At 37.7% G+C, this 20,839-nt stretch overlaps 1 protein-coding gene across 1 annotated transcript in view; it reads left to right on the top strand.

Moving 5' to 3' along the window:
• Positions 1-20,598, top strand: part of LOC149550229 (Insulinase (Peptidase family M16) family protein) — a 245,853-nt gene extending 225,255 nt beyond the window's left edge. Inside the window, exons 14-19 of the mRNA XM_089793326.1 lie at positions 726-908; positions 1,053-1,256; positions 1,445-1,551; positions 2,737-2,890; positions 3,272-3,393; positions 20,057-20,598. Coding sequence (XP_089649452.1) covers positions 726-908; positions 1,053-1,256; positions 1,445-1,551; positions 2,737-2,890; positions 3,272-3,393; positions 20,057-20,303 — 1,017 coding nt within the window. The 3' untranslated portion in view covers positions 20,304-20,598. The remainder of the gene's footprint in view (positions 1-725; positions 909-1,052; positions 1,257-1,444; positions 1,552-2,736; positions 2,891-3,271; positions 3,394-20,056) is intronic.
• Positions 20,599-20,839: the final 241 nt, after the last annotated feature.

Genomic DNA, 20,839 nt, shown 5'->3' on the forward strand with positions numbered 1-20,839 from the left:
CGTCTCAGGTTTCATTTGACTATGCCTTGTTGTAGATGATGTCTAGTGAAATGATTTTTTGAATATTAGTTTCAAACTTTCAAGTATATTCTACAGACTCGGCAGATTTCCATGCAGTCTATATGATTTCTCTGCTTGACAATATTTTAGAGTCCTCCTTTATGTGATCTTTTGGTCCATATTGCTTACAATTGAAACTTACGAATTCTTCAGAAAATATTGTGGAGTGTGTTAGATTCCTCTGTTTCATGCATATGTAGTGTTACATGCATTTCTTCCTAGTTGTGAATTGTTTGATTCTTTTTAGTGACGGATGAAACATTATGATAATTCTGGTATTACTTATCAGGTATATCCTTGCACTTCAATTGGAATCAATTATTCATGCATTGAAACCTAGATTTCTAAGTTTTGAGAAATGCTGAGATTTTTCTTATATTAATTAAATTTGACTGGATAGAGGGAATTCCAGATTTGGGTAACGTTGCTTGAGATTGAAACAATCTTTAGATCTATTTTGTGCAGATTGCTTTCCATTAATGCGGTGCTATAGGGCCCTTTTACACAATGCTATTGAATAGACACTTTGATCTGTTTATAAGGAGCTGTTGAATTTCAAATCAAGACTTTAATCTGCTTCTTAATTTGAACTCCCTGAAAAAATGTTAGGGAGATAAAAAAAAATTCAGATCAATGAAAATCTCATGGCATATTTACATTTTCAGGTGGTGAAAGAGGACATGGAAAGGAACTACAGGAATACAAATATGAAACCTTTAAAGCATTCGACATATTTAAGGTTACAATTTTTGCGAGAACATTTTTGGCACGTTGATGACAAACTTGCATGTCTTCTTTCCTTGTCTCTATCAGATTTGACAACTTTCATCCCAGAACTTTTTAGCCAGGTGATTTTTCTTTTTATATTGTCCGTCATTTTGTAATGATCTTTATCTGAAATTTGTAGACAGCTTATTTATCTACACTTCATATGCTTTTTTACAGACCATTACATTTGGAAAGAAATATGAAATTTTCATTGCATATTGCAGTTATATATTGAAGGTCTTTGTCATGGTAACCTTTCTGAGAATGAGGCTACCGCAATTGCAAATATATTCAAAAACATGTTTTCATCATTAGCTCTGCCAGATGATATGCGGCATAAAGAGAGAGTTTTGAGATTGCCATCTAGGGACTACCTGGTGTATAATGCAAATGTGAAGAATAAATCAGAGGAAAATTCTGCTGTTGAGGTAAGTTGAGAAAAATTTCTGGACAGCGATGACTGATTTATAGCATTGATTGCTTTAGGATCTTTTTTCAGTCGTGTTCAAATTAATTTTGTTCGAAATTATGGTTTGTGCATTGTCAATTTCAGAGTTTGAGTTTACTTATAGTATTGGTTCTTATCCATTTATGCAGTGTCATGTTGCATTTGCAGCTTTATTTCCAAATCGATCAAGATCTTGGTCTAGAATCCACCAGAGCAAGGGCTGTAGCCGATCTTTTTGAAGAAATTGTCCATGAACCTTTTTTCAACCAGCTCAGGTGTTTATGTAATTCTATCTTCATGTTGTGAAACTTAAAATAATATGAGTATGCAATGTTATAATTTCTCACTTATTGTATCCATCTTGTTGAACAACCTAGACTGGTTATCTTATCGGTGGATGGTATTGAGTCTCATTTCTAGTTTTCTACCAATTAAGATAATGTTAGATAGAGTAATTTTTGTTTCATATGTAAATGAAGCCATTACTTATAAGTAAATGAATCTGAGAGTTAAATTGAAGCTGTGTAAAATTTGAAAGGTTCAGGTTCCATAAAGTAAGAAACTTCAGCCTTTTCATTATTTAATTTTACCTTTACTCAAGATTGGATCGTGAAAGGAACCTTTTTAGTTTTGCAATCCTTAAAACTCTTCTCCGGGTTGAGGACAGAATACTGTAACAGCATTGCCATTTTCTTATTCTATTTCAATACCTTACTAACACTCCTAAAGTCACAGCAAGAGAGAGAGCATATTAAATTCTCACTGCACTAGCTATGATAATATACAACACTTTAAACAATTGTCCATTTCTGTGTATTCTGCTACCATATGGCTGATGGATATAGAAATAACCAGGAACATAGTAAGAATTGTTTGTAATTTTTGTATCATAGAAAGCTACCTTAAACTTATCTCATAGTTCCACTCCATTTGCCTGGCATTGAGAAGAAATGGAAAATGTAATGTTATTTTACAATTTTCTGGGTTTAAAATGGCTTTGACAGAGAGGGCAAACTAGAGTGTGATAAGAATATTCACAAAAACAGCCAAACAAATTAGTTTTGCCGTGCTCTGATTTTTTTTTTGTCTGGAGTCAAAAAAATGAGAAAAGAAAACAAACATATTATATAAAATAACAAGCCATGTAATTGAAAAACTTATTTTCTTGATTTCTAATAATTTTTTCAGCCAAATAGTATTTTTAACTTACATGCCATGTGGTGGGTTGGAGTGGCATCTGATTTTCTCTTGTTTGCTACAACGATTAAAATTTTCTCCTTATGTTCTACAATGATTTGTATTTGCATTTGAATATGCTATATCCAAAAAAATGCAAATGTTATGGAGGTTCATATACATTGAGTATCTCATTTAAATTTTTCAATGAAATGATAAAATTAGATTGAAGCGATATTATCCTGAAGGCAAGAATAACTTTGTTTATATTCTGAAATGTGCAGGACAAAGGAGCAGCTTGGTTATGTCGTGGATTGTGGCACCAGAATGACACATCGAGTGATTGGTTTCTGTTTCCGTGTTCAATCTTCCAAGCATAGCCCACCATATTTGCAAGAGAGGATACATGCATTTATTGATGAAGTGGAACAAATTCTGGTAATACCTATAATATTATGCTCTATTTTTCTTAGAAGAGGTGGCTTATTATCCTCTGTGCCTTTCTATATACTATCGTCAACTTACACAAGGGGGCTTGGTTATTGAACGATCTAAGTATTCTTGTTTGCTTACTTTATCCCTATATCAGGCTTCTTTTTAAAATCCTTTACCATTAATTTTTCCTAGTCAATCATTATCATTTTATGTTCTATGTACACGGTTTCAGAGGTATTATCTTCTTTGGAACTGAATAAAGTGCAATCGCCTTGTTTTTGTGGATGCATTTTACGTGCCTCAAATATTTCGATCAAGTTATGTATGAAACTATACAATATAGTATCCTTACTATTTGGTCATGTTTGTTTGAATTGTTTGCAGGGTGAGATGGATGATAAAGAATTTGAGAATTATAAAAGTGGGTTACAAGCAAAGAAATTAGAGAAAGACCCTTCTCTCATTGATGAAACCAACCGACATTGGAATCAAATTGTAGAAAAAAGGTATTTATTATTATCAAGTCTTTTTTCATGATTTTAATTTTTTCAGTTAGCATTTTGTTGATAATAAAGTAAATTATAGTAACTTTTCATTTCAATATAAGATAGACTTTGTGCTTGTATGTAATATTATGTCAATAATATTGCATTTATTTGCTTACAAAATATTTTCAGGTATTTGCCCTATCGAATTCATGAATTTACAAGGTATATATAGAAAATTACACAACGATGTACTAAAAAGAACAAACTATAATGCTGAAGCTATAGAGAGCAACTACATCTAATAAAAGAGGCCTCTAAATGACACTAAAACACCATTAACCAAACAACCAAAAATAATGAACTAAAGGTAATCAAGTATTTTAATAAATTATGTTTTTTCCATCCCTATAATATTCTTATTTTGAAATTTGTTGAGTATATTGTAATTTTAGTCTTTTTCTTCAACATGAGATCAATGAAACTGCTTATATCAGTTTTAAAGTCTAGCCCAACCTTTCATTTTTTAACTATATTGAACTGTGTGGTACAATAATGTTATTAACCTCCTGCATATGGAATTGCTGTAAATTTTTTCCTTGATCACTGAGAATGATAATTTAATGCATAGAACATTGCAAGTTTGTGTCTGCAAGAAACAGAGGTCTGGCTTGAGTTCACTTGTGCCATGAAGTGACTGTTAAATGTTGAAATTTTTTCATGGCGTGAAAACCACATCTTTTCATAGCAGGGAGTTGCAACCTTTCTGATGACAATTTTGTGTGCTATAGCCCACTTCCAAACCATTGCAGCCCCCACAAGCAGCATTGCTTGATAATCTGTCTCCTTGGACTGTTTCCTAAATTACTTTGGAGTCTCGTGGCATTAGGGAAATAGTACAGCTATCATTGCATAAACAATCTGATCAGTTAAAATGTCATTACCTTTGGTGATTGGCATTTTACCATCTTTCTTCTATCTCATTCCTTTTGCTTCACTGAGAATGACCATGACCTTTTTTACCACCATCTTCGGCGGCTCCTCTCCCAGGTTTCCTTCTATGATTCTAGGGATGCTTCCTCCAAGTGTATTCGCTTGCGATCATATTGTGATAGTTCACGCTCGTCTCCATTCCCCACCACCACTCGTTTTCTTGTAACCCTAAGCATAGGAACACTGGCCCCATGAATTAGTTGTTTGACAAGGATTGCAAGTCCTTTCACTGCTTGATTGCTCAACCTTCTCCACCCTACCCCCCTAGTTCGTCTAGTTAAGGCTTGCCTACATTCGCTTTCCTCTTCAGTAGAGGCAAATGTTCTTTCTGACGTAGTGTGGATGTCTCTTTGACTCTCTCTTGGAATCTTTTAAGGTCTTTTGACACTCCCTGTTTCCTTGCCACCTTGGCCTCCTCCACCCTGGATCACAACTCCCTTGTTTCCCACACCTCCACTGTCTATGATATCCCTGACCAGTTCCTTTTCCACTTCACTCCCCTGCCCCATTGTCACCTCTCTACATTCTTGAATGTCAATAAGGCTATTAGATGCAAGAATAGTAGCACGACATCGAATGAGGAAGGGTTCCACATAGAGCTCTTCAAGTTTGGTATTAGAGTTTTGGGCTCACTTCTTACACTGCTCTTTAACATTGTGGTTTGCATTCGCTACATAAGATCGAGTTAGTCTCAGACGCTGACCACTATAGGACCATCATGTTTGGCCATACTTTTGCCAAACTTTACGCCACGATGTTGAACACTATTTTATTCAAGGAGCTTGATAGGCGACACTGCTGGACTAGGGGGCAAGCCAATTTTCGTAGTGATTTCTAGACCATGGACCATTTAATAACTTTGCAGACTATCATTGAGGAGGGTCGACACTACTCGGTGAAAGTCTACTACTATTTCATAGACTTTCGCAGGGTCTTTGACTCTGTTCCTCAGACAACTCTCTTCTAGAGACTTAGGGGCATTGGAGTCTTTGATACTCTCTTGATGGCTATTATGAGACTATATGAGAGGGTTGTTGGAATTTAAGACTCCATAGGGTTTTTTGGATCCTATTCATAGCACCATTGGTGTGGAGCAGGGTTGTCTTCTCTCCCCCACTCTTTTTGGCATCTACATTAATGAGCTTGAGGCTCTCCTTTGGGGCTTTGCGGTCCCTGGAGATGGTTACTGCTTACACTAAGTTTTGATTTCCATTTTACTTTTTGCCAATGATGCGGTTCTTTTGGCTTCTTCCCTAGAGGGGCTCCAACGACTTCTTGATGGGTTGGCTTTCTGTGACTCACATCATCTTGTCGTGAACCTGGGGAGGACCCAAGTGATGGTCTTCAACAACTTGAAGACCTCTCATCTCCATTTCTACTTTTAGAGAACTGAGGTTGAGATCACATCTCCGTATACTTACCTAGGGGTTAAGTTTTCTAGACCTTGTTTTAGTGTGAGACTTGCTATGTAGCCTCGGGTCAATAAAGGGCTTGGTTCTTTGGCCATGTTTGAGAGACAGTGCTTCAAACATCGCTTCTAAGATATGTCAACTAAGATGCTCCTCTTGGACTCTTTGTTTAGGCCAACCATGATGCACAACTCAATTGTGTGGGGGGCCTCTCTCTTGGATTCTGATTGCGCTTTGGTCAAGAGAGTCTCTCCTTCTTCGATGCATTATTAGATGTCGCCGGTCCACCCCCCATAGTATCATCTTGGCCAAGTTTGGGGCTTTCCTTTCAGGCTTGGGACCATCTTTGATTTGGTTTGGTTTCTCTATCAATTTTGGAGTTTCCTGGACTCTTTCGAGGGTCGTCACAGATATTCTTACCTGGCCTATTGGTCTTCGGAGATGATGGTGGGCTTCAATCCTTTTAGTAGAGCTTATTGTTGGTTCACTCAGACCTCTACTTTTCTTGGTTCAGTAGGGATTATGATGGATGGTCTTCCTCGCCTTTAGTTTTCTTTGGTTGGTTCTGCTCACCTCCTTTCCTCTCAGTAGGATCTAAATGAGAACATTAGGCTCGACATCTATAGACAATATATTATCTCAACATAGAGTAACCCACTAGGGGGGTTCTGCCCAAGTATGGCTTTCTATGTTGAGCACCAATTAGATATCCAAGACAACGTCATTGTGTTCCCTTGGTACCTCACTTGTCACTAGTCTCATGCCTTCTACATCTCTTTGCGGTCTTTTAGAGTTGGCTTCCATTGGTTACATAGCCAGACTAAGCACCAGATTGATACGTAGTACTATACTTTCAAATGGTTACGAAGAAATAAAGGCAAAGAATTATGGTGCCATTACAATTCTTTTGACCATTTGAATGCATATAGATGTCACACACAATAAATATCCACCTACAACCACTAGACATTAATGCAAATAGTTGGCATCAAACTAAATATCTACGAGACAGCTCTTGACATTCAACTCCATATGTTCCAATAATGTTAGAGTTTAATGCAATCGATTAAAAACTGAAGTGTATTCAACAACTCTCAAATATGGTATTTTGAAATCATTACAATAGATCTTAAATACATTGCAATTAAAATTAAAGAATCTGTATGTAGCTCTTGTAGGAGTTGATTGCAGCAGATAGATAGGAGAATACCATGTACAACGCTAGCACTAATCAAATTGCAACTCCCAATGCATAGACACTACCTCTAAGCTGTAATATCTCAGTAGGAGATTGCCTCCAAATTTTCTCACAAAGAATTTTCAAAACATAATAGATAAATTATGCAATATAACCCTGCAACATAAACCAGCAAATGAACTTGTTCAATAAAAAACTCAGTTTCAACACTTCAGATTTGCTATTGTATTATAAACCAACAATACAATAACATGCATAAAGTGCAATCTTACAAACATCAATAACAGTCAGATTGAAAACATATTAAAAGAACCTATAAAACTCAGTGTAAACTCTCTCTTGAATCCACTGCAGTGATGAAGCTGGGCTACATCCAATCCACTAGAGATGGCCTGAAGGTTTGCGTCCTCAGGTCTGAAATGGAAGATGTAAACTCTCCCAATTCTTTTCCAATATAAATTTAAAGTCTCCAAACAAATAATAATTTAAACGGAGCTGAAAATGAATAAGACTCCCCTTTTTATGCTCAACAGTGACTCTTTTGTTTCCACTTCTATGTCTTTTATCACCTTCTTCCTTTGTCACCTTCTAACCCCCTTTATAATATTAAATTGACCCATTTTATAAATTTACTTTAACTCTCATAAGCCAAATTTAATATTATATGAATTGAACTTCAAGATTCTGTATGTAATGAAAAAGACACATTACAGTCCTCCCTCCTCGAAATGGCTTGCCCTCAAGCAATCATGAGTCCATAGCCTAATATTAGGGTCCCATATCCATATGCTAGCATTATTGTGGCCCATACTGGTAACTATAAAGTTAAGACCTGCCATGCTGTGGTACCAAAAGTGAGAATGCGACAAAACTATCAGTATGATCCTTGGATCCCATATCAATCTACGAATCTCAGTTGCGATTGTAGGCTTAACAACTCTGATCGTAAATCTCTGGCTGTGTCGCATCACAACATAATCCACAAAATGTAAAACATACATCTCATAATCACCTAGATACCAAACCAACCTAGCAACACAATCCTTGGTATAGAAGTAGATGATTGATGAATCTCCAACCTCCTGAATCAACCAACTAAATAAATAGATGCCCAATACACTATCCATATGCAAGGAAACTAACTCATCATGCCTCAAGATGTCGCTGTCATAACTTGGACCCGCATCAAGAATGACAACATTATCACCAATATCTGTTTGAAATGGAAAGATAAACATCTCATACAGAATATATCGTGACATGTGTAGTTCCCACTCATCTACATGCAACTCACTAACACTTGTAGGCAAGCCAAATCTAATAATGTACTAATAGTCCAAGAAGGGCAGCCACTAATAACTGGAGTATGTAGAAAGATAAAATCACCAATCAATAAGTAGGCAGTTGCTATATTATAAGAACTTGGTGATAAATCTCTAGGTAAGCTATAAACCCTCAGGGCACACGAAGGATAACTCTGAATTATCTGCTTCATCATAAGTATCATCACTAAAATCAACATCTTCATTTATGAAATGATCACCTCTATGCATAGTTTTTGAACTAAAGTCTCACAATTTATCCTCTACCTCATGATATTGTGAAATTATGTTACTGCTGTTATAAAAATTAGAACTTATGTATTTGCCTTCTTGCTGGTTCTATGCTCTTCATTAGCAAAACGTGCGTCATAAGGATGGGGAATGGTGAAAACATTATTATGGTTTTCATGCCCACAAATGGTTTTGATTCCTTAAACAATATGTGCCGTCTCCATAGTTTTATTTTTTTGTTCATCTTCCTTGTGAATGGCTGCAATAGAATTCTGATTTTCAGCTTGACATGATAACATGCCATACTTAGTTGGAGACATAACTCATCTATTTCCTCTTTATCTTCAGCATGTCTATATCCCTATCCTTTGGCAATTTCAAGTAGTTCGATTTTTTTCTTTCTAATGGCCTCTTAAGAGTATGGAGGTATGCACTAGTGATTTCATTCGTTATTCCTTTCTCCTCTTTAACATTATTAAGTTTCCATAAGGGTTCTTCAATGTTTTTATGGGTGTTATCAAAGTGCTGTAAGGCTGCAATGATCATGTCATTTAATAATTTCCTCTTATCCTTCAATTTATATGTTCCAAAATCATGATCTAGAAATGAAATTTTCAATTGGTCCTTCAAATCAGCTCCTATAGTAACATCATCTTGTTCTAATACTTGAATACTAGATTCATTTTCCTTTTCAGCAGCATCATTTTCAAAATTTTCCTCTTTCCAAATGTATTGTATTACGAACTATCACATCATTGTCTTCACATAGTTCATCCTCATGGAGAGACTTCTTTTAAGCTTTGGGATCACCATAATCTTTTTCAGTAAGAACTTTCAACTCTCCAAATAAAATGTTAGGATAATCCTTACAATTAGCCATAGCTGGTTCCCTCTCATGACCTTCATTAGGTTGAAGCTGAACTAACGAACGCTTAACGTCCTTAACACTGATCTGCACTTCTTGAGCTAACTCTTCTTGCTTTTTATCCCCATAAATGTGATCAAGTGACTAGGTATGCTTGCGAGTAAAACAAATCTGCTCATTCCTCATTTGGTTCTTGCTGTGTTTGTGAGATTTTATAACCTGTTATTCAGTTGCCTTCAGTTCTTTAGCCCGGTGTTATTTGTACTTCTCAGTTTTTGGCTCACATTGTTTGAGTACCTTGTTGACCAAGTTACAAGCAACTTCTAAAACCTTTTGTTCTCTGTTTGAAATTACTAACAACTTTTGTAGAAGTGCCTGGAAATGAGCATCACTCTCATTAATTGTTATAACCATAATGTTTTTGATGGCTGCAATAACATCTGCATTGTGTTGTTCCTTGATTGTGCGTAATAGATCTTGAAACATGAGGTGAATTAAGTCATATAATCCCATGTCAAACATAAGATTGCATAATCTGATTTCTGCTGATGACTTCAGTATAGCAACCCTTCTAGGGAAATGCCGACTACTGTTATCCCTAATATTTTGAAAACTATCAACAATGAGTTCTACCTCCTTCATGATATTTTGTTTATAAGGTTCTTGCGGTGCTAGAATTCTTATTACCTCCATTGAACTAGAAGCGACTAATAGCTTTATCTCGTTATCCAAATGTTTCAGTCACTTGTGTTGATTCAACCCTGTCACTTTAGGAACAAGAGCAATTTGCAATAGACGAGGAAGTGATTGCTCTACCATGGTCAAACATCTTTCCAATTAGATTAAGTTGATGAGAGCATTTTCCTCTGTTTGTGAATCCAAGCGAAGATGGATACCCATCTCGTAGAGCAATTTGGCAAAACCACCTTTTGATGACATTTTTCATTGTAAAATCCTTTGAATCTTCTTATAAATTTCTTAGAACCGATATCAGCTGATTTGCTTTCAATGATTTCTCTTTCTGAATTTTAGGCGTCATAGAGTTGTTTATTTTATATAATGACCTTAACGTTCGTAAACAGTTCTGAAATATATATATTAAGCTCAGATACTGAGTATTGAATCCAAACACTAACCTCAAACTCTCAGGGGACTTCTGCTACAATGTATAATTGAAACCCTGATTCTTTTCCTCAATCTACTTTCACCATATAAAACACTTACAAATTCCCTAATGATAATCATTTACCTTGTCCTCACTATGTGACTTGCAAGCAATTATTTGTATGTCTCCCGACAAACATTTGCAAGCCCCCAATAACCAGAGAAAGTTTGTGTTCCTCAACTAATGCACAACAAATGTTAAGATCAAGTTAAAACTTCAAAATTTATCCACAAATGACACTTTCCAAATGTAATATTATTTCTTCTGCCTACCCAGCAGAGTCCAACCTTATGATATTTAACAACCACAGATAGGGATGGGCTTGATGATTGTAGAGGCATTAAGATGATAGTTGCAAAACCTGCAACCCAGCTCAGTTTTCTTCGTAATTTGTGTCCTTGGGTTCCACAGAGAAATCTCTACACAAACAACAACCCACAAAGGTCAGGAATTCGATATAGTTTTTACCAAACACAGCTTCTGGTTTTCTGTATTCAAGCAGAATCACAAAAGAATTGAATGCACTCAGATACCTTTTTGCAGACCCAATATTCATTGTAAAGCTTATTCCATGCAATCCAACTGACCAATAATTACCCACAGCTTCTTCCTTGCTTGATGACCAGAATTCAAAATGCCATGATGAGAGCGAAATAACTATGCCAGTGAACACTATCACAAACAGATACATAAATATCATTTATGGAAGGAAAGCTGACAATTAAGATGGCTCGTGCTCATATATAGTAGCCAATACAATAGTCATCAACTAAGTGTCACATTTACACTCCAAAGCTTCATGTCAATGTTCCATTATGCTCCATGTTTCGCAATTGCCAATTCCTTTAGTCTATCCGCTATGTAATGGGCAATATCTGCCCCTTGTAAATTAATGGGACTATCAGAATCCATGTCTCATCGAGAAGTTTGAATCTCTCAGAGTAGTCTAAGACGACAATAATTGTATAGGCAGTGACTTCTAATCATGATTTTATCTTATTCCCTTTCCCAACAGGAATACTGTACAATGTCTCTGACCAAGCGAATTCATCATTAACCCTTACTAAAGACTACACAGAGCAATGGAAAAGCTCTATTCTTGATTCTCTAACACTGGAATTCTTCTAGAAAATGTAAAGGGCTTTATCAGCAATAAATCCTACAACATTTAAGGAGGAAAGATTCGCTTTCTTTCTATTACAAACAATATTTACGCTTGGCAAGACTCATTTATCATTCAGATGACGATGACCCCTCAGAAGAAGATAGCAATGACGATGACGAGGGAAGCAACAAGAAGGTCCGTGCCCTCTAGAAGGACATGATGCGGATGATGAAGGAATTCAAAAACATGAACAAGGAGACTAAGGGTAATGACTTATCGTGCACGGAGTGTAAGAAAGAAGGCCATACGAAGGGATCCTGCTTGAAAGATCAATTTTGTGAAATCTGCCAGATCCTCGGACACTCGGTAAAGGAATGCCCTTTCAATTTAAAAAGAAGGACACCGCAGCAAGTGTTCCTGTCACAGGAGGCATCCCCGTCAGGAGGGAATGGGAACACCAGTACGGAAGGTGCCACATCAGGCGGATACAGAAACAATCGGCGCGGTCCAAACAGCAATAACAATGGTGGCAACAACAACAATGAAGGAGTCGAATTCAGTACGATGCAAATGGTCGGCCAATTGTTGAATGCCGCGCATGCAATCTGTGGGGTTACTTTGCCCGAGAGTGCACAACAACGAACACATCGAAGTTGCTATGCCGCTGGTGTGGACTTGGCGATCATGATGATACTAAGTGCTCGAAGTCCAGAGTAAACTTGATTACCGTAGGGACAGATGAGGAAGAAGTCCTGGCAATCACTTGGAAGTAGGCGAAGCTATACCCTGACCCAGCGGAAGAAAAGAAGAGAATGGAGGAAGCAAGGGCAGAGATCCAGAAAGCAACACAGGTAGAAACGACACACCTGAAGGACCCGCCAAGTACCTCAGTCCGGAACTGTGCAGAACAAAACATTGTACGGAAAATTTTGCAAGCCGAGATACCTGTCAGGATAAGTGATCTGTTGCTCACTATGCCTCAGCTCCGATCGGCACTCACAAACATCATTCCCGCTGCTCAACTACTAGGAGAACATGGAAGGAAGCAGGAAAGTGGAGCAAGTACAATGGACAAAAAGGAGAAGGAAAGTGGTGCAAGTGCAGAAGATCCGATGTTGTTAGCCCTCTCATCCGGACGCCATCCTGCAGTCGTCGAAATGGGAATTCTCGGGACTGTATTGACGGAAACAATTGTGGACGGAGGGTCCGGTGTCAATGTGTTGCTTGAAGACACTTGGAAAAAGTTGGGATAGCCGACATTATGGCCACCTACATTCCAGCTGCTAACGGCCGATCAACATGGAATCAAGCCATTGGGAGTACTCACAGCGCAACCAGTGACGATTGGAACACAACCGTTCCTGTTGGACTTTGTCGTGATCCCATTGAAGCGGAGAGGATATGATGCTATTTTGGGCCGGGGGTGGTTGATACAAGCCAAGGCAAAGCACGATTGGAAGAAGAATACGTTATCACTCGAAAGCAAAGGCCGGAAGTATGTCATCGATCTACACACTCAGATGGTTGGAGAAGAAGCTCTATCATCGGATTCTGAAGGAGAAGACGATGAGAGGAGGCAGATTATGGAACCTGATCAGGAGGGAGTCCTACGATTGGAAGGAGATGACGATCTGGATTCAGTAAATGGTCTTTACCACTGGCAGATAGAGGATTACGAGCTCTTTCCAAGTTGTAATATGCTAAGGATCGACGAAGGTAAGAAAGAAGAAGGAAATGAATGTCCGAAGGAACACAGAAAAGCCGAAGGAGGAAATGACTGTCCGAAGAAACACAGAGAAGCCGACGGAGGAAATGAATGTCTGAAGGAACACGAAGAAGCCGAAGGAAGAAATGAATGTTTGAAGCAACACAGAGAAGCCGAAGAAGAAAACGCGGATATGACTGAAGTTGAAGGCCAAAACATACAGTACGAACCCAAAAGAAGGAAAGTTTCTACTGTACGACTGCGTAGGAAGAAAGTATTACGTCGAACCAGAGATATAGCAGAAAGGTACCGGCGGCAAGGAAGACACACGATACGGTCTGCACAGGCAACAAAGAGGAAGGGTTTAATAAAAGTTGCAGCAGTACAGAGTGGACGTGTTATTCACAGCCAGAAGGGGCAGCTGATGGAGTCCATGGTACAGAGCTTCGGGAACAAACTGGGCGATATGGAGATGACATAGAACAGGTGTAGCAGGTTTCAACCGGGACAGTTGGCGTTGAGGGATGATGGACGGAATAAGATCAACCCAGGTAAGTTCAGAGTTAAGTGGGTTGGACCATATCAAATTCGGGAAGTGGGTGATAATGGAGCAGTAAAACAATGGATGCTAGACGGAAAGGAAGTTGCCGACACAGTGAATAGGTCGAAGTTTAATGTCTGCCATGAAAGAAGTAACGCACCTCCATGGCCGAACAACTAAGAGAAGAAGACTGTAAGTACTGTACATATGTAAATATTGTACATAGTTGTTCAAAAAATTTATTTAAAAAAAAAAAAAGAATGAAAAAAAAAAGAGTACTGTACGGATTTTGTCTGCTCACCGTACGGTTTTCACTTGGTTTTTGAGTTGGGAGCTACTGTACGGATTTTGGAAACAAAGCATCATACGGATTCTTAACTGTTCACCGTACGATTTTGGAGGAAGTACGGCTTTTGCATATTATAAAGTGTGAGATGTACGGCTTTCTTCTGTACAGATTTCCAGCAAGTGTACAGTTTTCTTTTTGGTGTACGGGTTTCAATATTTGAAGAAAACAGTACCGTACGATGTCATATCTGAAGGGAAAAGTATCGTACGGTTTTCATATTTGATGTACGGTTTTTTAATGCAATGTACAGTTTTTAAAGTGTTGTATGGTTTTTAAAAGTGCCGTACAGATTTCATAGTGAAGGAAGGAGTACCGTACGGCTTCCATTAGCAACGTACAGATTTCTTAGTGGATGGAAGAATATCGTACGACTTCCTTATGTACCGTACGGTTTTCAGGAAAATTATCGTACGGCTTCATATTTGAAAGAGAGACTACCGTAAGGTTTTTCACATCTGAAGGATGATGTACGGTTTTTCAAATAATTTAATGTGTAGTACGGTTTTCAAATTTGAAGTACAGTTTTGTAGACAAGGTACGGTTTTCATAACTGAAGGCAGGTGTATGGTTTTAGTGTAGTACGGTTTATAAAGAGCTGCATATTGTAACATTGGGACCATCGTATGGATTTTAATAGAGAAGGGTAGCATACGGAATTTGGAAGTAAGGATAGCGTACGGAAATTACAATTTGGAATGCGAGGTAATTGTACGGATTTTTCAAGCATATCATGTGTACGGATTTGGATTGCAAGATTACAAATTCTGAAGAGTGGGGTTTTTGTGTACGGCTTCTACTTGCTATTTGGTAGCACAGAAGGGTGATAGGAGGTTTTCTAAAATAAAAAAAAAAAAAAAACGTCGACAAATCAAGAATGCTCAAAATGAGTATCAGATGATGCCACAGGGTAGAGGAAGAACCAACGATTGCCAGAAAGAGTGTAGAATCGGTAGAAAATGACAAAAATGGTGTGTTCTGTGTAGTTTTGTGTGGGTTTCAGAGTGCTAGTTTGGCTGCCCCAAGACCCCGCGGGGGCGCTACCCCTCGACCCCGCTAGGGGTGTTGCCCCCCTGGACCCCCAGTCGTTGCGGATATCAATAGTGGGAGTCTGACCAGTTGAGAAGACTTGGAGCTGCTGCAGGCATGGAGTGTCTGTCTACCAGAGGCACTGAGAGTAGGTGTTGGCCGTGAGGCTGTCTTGGTGGATGCGTAGAGAGCTCGGGAGGAGTTGATCATCCAGTTGGAGGTAGTGCAGCGACACTTGGCTCAGGGTACCAAGGAGTTGGAAGCAGAGAAAGCAGCACAGGTGGCTATCAAGGTCAGCTTGAGGAGTCAGTATTGTGTTAGCAAATGCTATAGATGCAATAGGATGAATGTGAAAGTGATGTGGCAAATCAATATTGTTGTATTTGTTGTTTGAGTTTTGTTCTGTTGTCGTCAGGAGACGACTTCATTTTGGGGGGGATGATGTCGTCGAAAAGGAAATTGTGTATCAGCCGACGGGTCCCTTCGAAAAGGAAATTGTGTATCGGCCGACGGATACCTTCGGAAAGGTTCTTGTTATGTAGCCGACGAGTCCCTTCGGAAAGGTTTTTGTTATGTAGTGGACATAATGTATCTGGCCGACGGATACCTTCGGGAAGGTTCTTTGGAAAGTATTTATAACCCCTTCGGGAAGCATTGTATTCATCTTATCATCATATCTTACCATGGAAGCTTAATGTATTGTGGGCATATGCGAATAATAATAAGAGTTCTGCTGGTTGTTGTTCATGTTCGTATTCTTTGTCTGTGTGCGTTTCTTAATTAATCTATGCGGTAAACAATAACAATCTACATTCGGGGTGTGTAAGTCAAGCTCGATGATTCAGAGATGGAGGAATCACGAAAACCATATAATTCTTTGTCAAACTGGAGGATGTTAACAATAATGATATCTAGAAATTCGACGTTGCTTACTGGGCAAACACCCATGTCTGTAGCTTTCACCGAAAGTTCAAGTGTCATCCCAAGTGAAATTCTATTAGTTGGGCATGTTACTGATTTTTTGACTTGTGTCAAAAATTCAGTCCTAAACATTGAACAAGTGGAAATAAGCTACACGTTACTTATAGTCAGCACATGTTTATTGCCAAAAACATATTTCATTCAAAACAAAATAGGAATAGAATAAATGTTCTTTGTATTACACATTGAGATAGACAACTGGTATTTACAAAGTTGTAATGAAATGAAAGGCTGAATGTAAATGTTCTCCCACACAAGACCGTGAGAGTGATCTTTACTATTCCTACACAAATAGAGAGCAGTAAAGTAATAACAGAAATGCATATGTACGAAGGGAAAGGAAGCCAGTCATTGCCTGGTCTTGAATGGCTGATGTAGATCTTTGTCCTCTTTGCCTGCGTGTGTCAAATGTGCCTCCAAGTTCTCCATGTCCTGCAAAAAATAAGAAAAGGAACAAGTTAGATCTTTATGATGTAAGCAATGACTGATTTCCAATAACAACATACCTCTGCACTTATGTTATTCAATCATGATCTTATTTGAGTAGAAACAGTAAAGATTAAAATCAGACTTAAGAGCAATTATCAGCAATTACAGGTCAACAGGAGTGATTTCATGTTATGACATATAGCTACAACAATTCTTATATCTTTGTGATGTTGCAAGTATGTGATGCTATGACTACAGGATCTTTACATTGTCGCGTTAGAGCAATAACTCCAGTAAGAGCAGATTTATCATTTCAAAGAGGACGGATAGATCAATAGCGATGAGCAATAAAAGAAGCAAGGAAAAGTGCTAGAAATCAGGCAAAGTCAGCTCTAGAAATGATTGAATTGCTACAGAAAGAAGACTTGAATGTGCCATTTAAATGCCCAAAAATCAGGTTCGAAATGCCTCAGGAAACTACAAATAAACATTACCTCCACGTGAAAGCAAGAAGACTCAGTCATGGCAGACTATGAGCTCCAAAGTGGTGGTAAAAATGCCCACAAATAGCCATGTCTTACTCCAGCCAATGGCATATGTAGTTGCTGAAATAAAGGGCTTAAAATGGTATAGAAGATGCCATAAAATCAGACGTTAAGCTCCAGAAATGGCTAAAATTGCCCCAGCACAGCTCCATGTCAAAGTGTCATGATAGCAGTGGCCAAATAGCAGAAAAAGTCTTCAGAATAACATGGCAAAGTCTTCACGTGTTTTGTTCCAGAAAAGGACTCTAAACCACATCAACTGGCTAGTAATCATAGCCTGGTAACAAGCAAAACAACTCAAAGTGTTCCAGATTCTTTCTACAGATGGTGGCCAAAAGAACCTTGTGAAGAGCAAGCAAGGAGGAGCAGATTAAATGCCTAATATTCATGCAGAAAATGCTCCAGCAAACGTAATGAATTTCTCCATGGTGTATGGCTAGGGTTTTCAGAACCCTCTCGGCTATTTCCTTCACCAAATTTCATACCATTCGAATGACCATATAACCTTTGAACTTTGCCTTATATGTATTTCTCCATCATATTGTAATTTCATATTGGGTCCGCCCATATGAATTTGAGAAAGTGTTTATATTTATTAACGTCGTAATATAACTTCATTCTCTTGAGTTATATTACTATGTTAGTCAACATATTATTATCTTTGTTGTATTTATATTTGTTAAAAGATGTGATTATTCTTTTTTAGTTGATATTTTATAAATCAACTAATTAATAATGAATTTTTTATGCAACAAAATAATGATTAAGAGGGAGATTTGAATTTCGAATTTGAATTAGATGTAAATGACCAGGAGTTTCAAGAGGGAGTTTATTCTGTTTGAGGACAAGTGGAGCGCATCTAAGAAACGGTTGAGTTCATTAAGGCCGAATTTGACTTCCTCCAACTTTTTAGAAGCCATTTATGAGAAGTTGGAGCGCTTTAGGGGCAGTTTTGATGAGCTGTTAGGTTGTTTATTGGATGTAGTGACATTTTCCAAGAGGAGGGCTTCTTTTCAGTGGGTTTTGGTGGAATTCGGCCACAGGAGGTGGAGTTTGAGTTTGTACTTAAAGAGTTTTGCAACTCATTTTTAAGGAGTTCTCTCGAATGCAGAATTGGGGCCTCTTAGTGATTTTCTCCATCCTATGGCCATTTTTCTACATTTCTTTTGTAACTCAGTTGATATATGCAGAGATCACCTTGGAGACCATTTTTGGATGAGTTTTATTACCTTTTGCTAATTATGGAGTTGTGTATTAGTGTGATTGGATCAAACTGTTAGTGAAATTCTTCTTTTCCTTCAGTTTTGTCTCACTGATTATGCCTATTCTATAGAGAGTGTAATGTGCAGGTTGTAGATTATGTTAAATGAATGTCATAGGTTCATTATTGTGAAAGTTATCTTTTCCTTTACTGGGCAAGTATGCGTTTAAACTTTTCTGCAGAACACTAATGTGCATGCATCACAGAGGCAAGCTGTGTGAATTTATTACTGATTTTTTGGGTTTTGAGTGTTAGAGTTTATCTGAATGTCATCAGTTCAAACTTTAGGTGCAATCACCATGGGTTTAAATTTTTGTTTTCCTTTATCTTTAAGTTTGCGAGTTCTAGTGGAACATTTGATAGGAACCAGCCTAGAAACTGAAGGTCTCACTTCATTTGCATGTCCCACGTAGAAGTGATTCCCATGTTATACCAGAATTACTCAACTCATTCAGTTCAATACCGGGTGCAAATTATTATGGTACTTAACAGGGCATCAAGCTTTATTATTCATAGTTGCTCCTTGCGACAATATATTTGCCTTGAAAAAAAATGCCATGGGAAATACCCCCACCTATATTTATATGCTGCACCATTATTTTTTCAGCCCAAAATATAATTTCAGATTCCCCTATAGTCTCCCATATTTAGCACGAAATTATAAGTGGTATAGACGGCACTTTGAAGTAGCTTGGCAGCATACAAAGGTATCTTGCGCTCTGGCTGTTTCCAATGACACAGAGAGCGCTCCCTCTCTTTATCAACACTTTAAGGCTGAATGTCAGTGTAGGTTGCAACCACACTTTGATTTACAATGCAGAGAAGTACCCCAAACCCCTTCTATGGTATGTAGGATGTTACACATCCTCAGGTAAACACACCACTCTGCCTTTCAATCTCTCACTTTTTTTGGCCATCATAATTTTCCAACACATGGATACAAACTTCTCAAGAAATTAATGAAGTAACTTTACTATGCAAACTCTACCAAAATTCAGTCTCAACTTACAGAAATCCGTCTTCAAGGTTTTAGTTTTCAGGAAATTATTATCTTCTTAGTACTTCAAAACTGTGGTATTATCAATAAAACAATATTTTAGATAACCTAGATGCTGAGAATTATATAATGTGTTGGTTTCTATGATTGCTGCAAATTTACTGACGATTGCTAATTTACTGATGATTGGAAGGAATCCCACATGATTTGTGAAGATATTTACAGCATATAAACTTTCAATTCCCAAGATTCGGTTTGAACTTCTTTATGCTACATTTTAGAACTAAAGTCAATCAGAGACCACCAAATGTGAGGATAAATGATCAGGGCCTGCCAAATGTCTTGACTCGTCTAGTAATTATAGTTTTTCTGGAGGATTTTAATTTAGAACACAGGAAGCAGTAATTATCTCTGCATCGTTGGAAGCAGAGAAATACACTTTTCTTATTCTTATTGTAATGTTTAACTTGTCAGAAATATAATCAGTTACTTCTTTTTAGAAAATATGAAACTGCTAAATATATCATCTAATATGCTGATTGTTTTACATTTTCTTCACCAGGTATTTATTTCAAATGCATAAGCTTGAAGCAGATGAGCTAAAGAGTATACAGAAGTCAGACATTATTGATTGGTATAATTCTCACCTGAAATCGTCATCGGCAACATGCCGTACATTATGTATTTCTGTATGGGGTTGCAATGCCCATGAGGTGGCAGATGGAGTTGAATCAAGAAAATTAAGTAATATTATCGAGGATGTACCAGCATTGAAATGTGCGAGCGACTTCTATCCATCGTTATGCTAGTTTTGTGCTTGTTAAGAGCATCTTCAGTCTGGTCTATCACATTTTAATTTAGTCTTCTCACTGCAACTAAGGGGCGCTCTCTGTTAAATGATATTTGAAATTTTAGTTTAGTCATCACTAATGGAGTGCAGACATAAGTGTCAGTACTTCCAAAGATGTAATAATATGGCTTGATCAGTCATGCTCCTCTGGAGGTTGGTACTGCAGAAATCTGAAGACATTGCAGGCCAGTCTTTTGATAAATATATTTGTTATTTGTTTAATGGAAGAAAATAATAATTCATTTTTTTAACAAGTATATTGCAGTACTTCAGCACTTGCTTGGTTTGTACCTGTCTGTTCCTTCTTGAAGTATTGCACTGTTTTTATAATTACCAACAAAGTTTTGCATATTAATTATGGAGTTTTTTGTTCTGTAACTTACACATGCTTCCTCTTTGTCAAGTACACTCTAATTTCTGTGGATAGCTCCCATTAATAAAGAGTCTGGTCATAAGAGAAACCTGCGCAAGTACTATTTTGGCTCAAGAATATCT

The sequence above is a fragment of the Cupressus sempervirens genome, chromosome 7, assembly GCF_028749045.1.
Source record: "Cupressus sempervirens isolate cs-2001-9-10 chromosome 7, ASM2874904v1, whole genome shotgun sequence".
Lineage (NCBI taxonomy): Eukaryota > Viridiplantae > Streptophyta > Pinopsida > Cupressales > Cupressaceae > Cupressus > Cupressus sempervirens.